This window comes from Fukomys damarensis, unplaced genomic scaffold, assembly GCF_012274545.1.
Source record: "Fukomys damarensis isolate Sample0158 unplaced genomic scaffold, DMR_v1.0_HiC HiC_scaffold_30, whole genome shotgun sequence".
NCBI lineage: Eukaryota > Metazoa > Chordata > Mammalia > Rodentia > Bathyergidae > Fukomys > Fukomys damarensis.
This window is the reverse complement of record NW_022900942.1, coordinates 868031-871955: the sequence shown is the minus strand read 5'-3', so window position 1 is coordinate 871955 and position 3925 is coordinate 868031. Positions and strand designations below refer to the sequence as shown.

The 3925-nt window shown below is 34.0% G+C and overlaps 1 protein-coding gene across 1 annotated transcript; it reads left to right on the top strand.

Annotated features, from left to right (window-relative positions):
- The first annotated feature begins 2591 nt into the window (after window positions 1-2591).
- Window positions 2592-3645, top strand: LOC104866682 (olfactory receptor 7D4-like). Its single transcript, XM_019208452.1, has 2 exons — window positions 2592-3418; window positions 3468-3645. Exons 1-2 carry the CDS (start codon window positions 2592-2594, stop codon window positions 3643-3645), a joined length of 1005 nt encoding a protein of 334 aa, XP_019063997.1.
- The last annotated feature ends 280 nt before the right edge of the window (window positions 3646-3925 follow it).

Below are 3925 nucleotides of genomic sequence, written 5' to 3'. Positions count from 1 at the left end.
TTCCAGGGGAGAAGGAGGTAGAAATAAAATAGAAGACAAGCAGGTGAAGGAAGAAGGAAAAAACAAAAGAGCATGGGCGTATGGCTTCATGTCTAGAGTAATGATATTGAAAAACTTCAGTATATAGTCTATGATGATGAAGTCTCTGTTCTTTGCACTTTGAAGGAACTTTGGCTTTGATCAATATCTGTGGTTTTCATTTACTTGTGCTTCCTTTTTGCACTAGAAATTCAAACTTTTCAAGTTGTATTTTCCTGTCAGATTTCCAATAAAATTATTTATTTTATTGCATACTGAAAGTGAATTAGGCATGAAATATTGTGTAGTTTGCTCTAATTTAATTTGTATTTCTCTATCATAATCCCTAGATAATTCCATAGGCAAATTCCATTTTAATAGCTATTTGTGTGATTTATAATAATTTTAATTTCTCTTAGTGTCTACACTAGCAACTATGAAGTGTTATTGCTGATAATTAATAATTAATTGAACATACTCAAGAAAATATCAAATGATTAAATTTCAAAAGACTGTCTTTGCATTTTTATTATTTCAATAGAAGTGTTGGAGTACTTTAATGCAATATCTCTTATTGGCTACTATTTGAATGAAACCATTCCTTGTGAGTTAGGATGTCATCTTTGGCTTCTTTGTTTATTAACAAATTCCAGCCTAAGTGCTCATCATGTAAATGTACTTTACATGTAATCAAACATATTTTTCTCTTATGATTGTTGTTTAAATTTATATTTATTGATCTTTTTATGAGTTAGGATAATGAAAATTCTTATGTTAATCATAATTCTATTTTTATAATTGGTGTTACTTTGTAATCATGTTATTTTTTTAAAACAGCTGTGGGTGCATTTTTGTAACTTTAATATTCAGCTTGTGCCTGTATGACACCTCATGGTAAGCTGTAAGATTTCTTTTTTATAGTATTGCACACATTTTGGTTGTGATGTATGTACTTATTCAAAACCTACAATAAGAAAGGTACCAAGTAAGCTGCTCCAAGATAAATGTTGGTCCTCTGTTTTCACAACTTACACCTTGGGGTCTGGTAGAAAAATCGCCCACTCTGTTCTCTCAGTCTAAAATGTTTTTTCCTTTCAAATCTCTGCTTATTTCAGAGAGACACTCTTACACATCTTTACTTAATAAACTGGTCCACAATAATATTTTCTGTTTCGTATTATTTAAAAATCTCTAGGCTTTCTTAATACTGACATTTTATGTCATGTAGGATATATACATACTTTGTGAATCATTATTTTGCTTGTTAATGTTCATAGAATAATTCTACATGTATAACTATTTGATATTTTTATCAACTCCATATATATATATATATATATATATATATACATGCCACTTTGATTAAACTATTTTAAATGTACATCCACAGTCAAAAGCATGTACACAGGAAAACATATAAGCACACATGCCTATTATATGATCTTAATGGTGGTGTGCTTTCTTTCTCTTCTGTGTAAATAGTCCACATACATTTTCTTCTAGGAAGAACTCATCAGACAAACATTCTAGCAAAGAAGGAGTTATAAAGATCTTTGTTAATTAGAAATCCATTTGGGGATTAAAATTATAAAAACAAACAGTTCTATTTATAATAATTAAAATTCTATCCATGAGGATTACCACAACTTAAAGAAATGTTGCTAAATGACAGCACTCCAAGAAATAGTTATTGCAATATTAGGAACAGAAATTTACTTCTTTGAAATGGTCATTTTATTAAAAGAAGGAGAAGAAAAACATCATTTATTTAATTTTTCTTTACTCTTACTATGTATTGAACATGTACCATTGCTATCTCAAAGATGTGGTTTTGCAGAGCTTAAATTGCTTTCTCAAGGCCACAGTGTTGTTCTGTGGGTAAGGAGGATTCTATTCCATACAGTGTGACTCAGAATCAAATTTAAAAATTATATTCTTATATAATGTCTTTGCAAAGTTATATATCCAAAATATTTATGGTAAGAAAGGAAGATACTATCTATAGCCAGAATGACATCTGTCATTGTTAGAGGATTTTACTGAGAACAAAGGCCTTTTTAACTGTTGAGCCCAGCGTTTCACTACAAATCACATTTTTCTAAAGAAAAATTGTGGCACTGAGATCTAACTATCACTTTAGTATGAATTGACAAATCATAGAATAAAGGCTGATTCTGAAAACATCACTATCAGATCACTACTGTAGACATAGTACAATGAAAAACTAATGAAATTATCCATGAAAATACATGCAAACACTTCAATTTCTTGGGAAAGTTAATATGACAAAAATGAGTAGATTACATTCATAAATTTTAAAATTAAAACAAGTGAGTCAATTATAAAAATTAAAAGTAAAATTTTAAAGCACTAAGGAGTTGGGATTGAGTATACACAATTAAAATGTAAATGAGCTATCATGTAGCTGAATGATTCACTGCTATTGATCAGACACTTTAGTACGTGGAAGACATCCATCAAAAATGATACTATAAAGAGTTTTCCATGTGAGGTCCAAGGTGACTGATCATTGATTATTGCTTTCTTCTTTCTCCAGAAGACACAGAAGTAACATGAAAGCTGAAAATCACACAGGGGTAGCACAGTTCTTCCTCTTGGGCCTTTCAGATGATCCAGAACTTCAGCCCCTTCTCTTTGAGCTGTTCCTGTCCATGTACCTCGTCACAGTGCTCGGGAACCTGATCATCATCCTGGCCATTATCTCTGACTCCCACCTCCTCACCCCCATGTACTTCTTCCTTGCCAATTTATCCTTTGTGGACATCTGTTTCACCTCCACCACAGCCCCAAAGATGCTGGTGAACATCCAGACACACAAGAAAGGTATTTCCTATATACAGTGCTTATCTCAGGTTTATTTTTTCAACACTTTCCTGGGAATGGATAGGTTTATTTTGACAGTGATGGCCTATGACCACTTTGTGGCCATCTGCCATCCCCTAATATACACACACATTATGAACCCTTGGCTTTGTGGATTCCTTGTTCTGATATCCTGGGTCCTCATGTTATGTGTCTCCCTTATTCATAATCTGATGATGCAGCTCATCTTTTCTACAGGCACTGAAATCCCTCATTTCTTTTGTGAACTGGCTCAGGTTCTCAAGGTGACCAGATCTGATACACTCATCAATAATATCTTTATATATGTGACCACTGTCCTGATAGCTATGTTTCCTGGATCTGGGATCATCTTTTCTTACTCTCAGATTGTCTCCTCCTTGCTGAGGATGTTCTCCACTGCAAGCCGGTATAAAGCCTTTTCCACCTGTGGGTCTCACCTCTGTGTGGTCTTACTGTTCTATGGAACTGCACTTGGAGTTTACCTGAGTTCTGCTGGGAACCATTCTTCCCATGAAAGCTCTGTTGCCTCTGTGATGTACACTGTGGTGACCCCCATGTTGAATCCCTTCATCTACAGCCTGCAGAATGAAGACTGAAAGCTCTGTTGCCTCTGTGATGTACACTGTAGTGACCCCCATGTTGAATCCCTTCATCTATAGCCTGCGGAATGAAGACGTGAAGGGGGCCCTGAGAAGAATTCTCCACAGAGCAGCCTGTGGTTCTTTATGGACCACTGACCTCAGAACCAAGGGGATACTATAAACCCTAAAGAAAATGCTGTGAATTTCAGTATAATTTCTGTCCTAAGTAACATGCTTAATTTCTGGTGTTTCTAAAATACTTCTCCTATGTGTATATTTGTTTTTATGTATTTTTAGATTTGTTTCTCCTCAACAACTCCCTCGGGATTTTCTTTACATTTGCCTTTTAATTTATGGTACACAAAATTTCAAAATTAATAAAAATTCTCATTCATTTCTGAGACTTCTAAATTAATAGAAGTGTGTATCATGGGCAGTCATGACCTTCAAAATAATTGCCT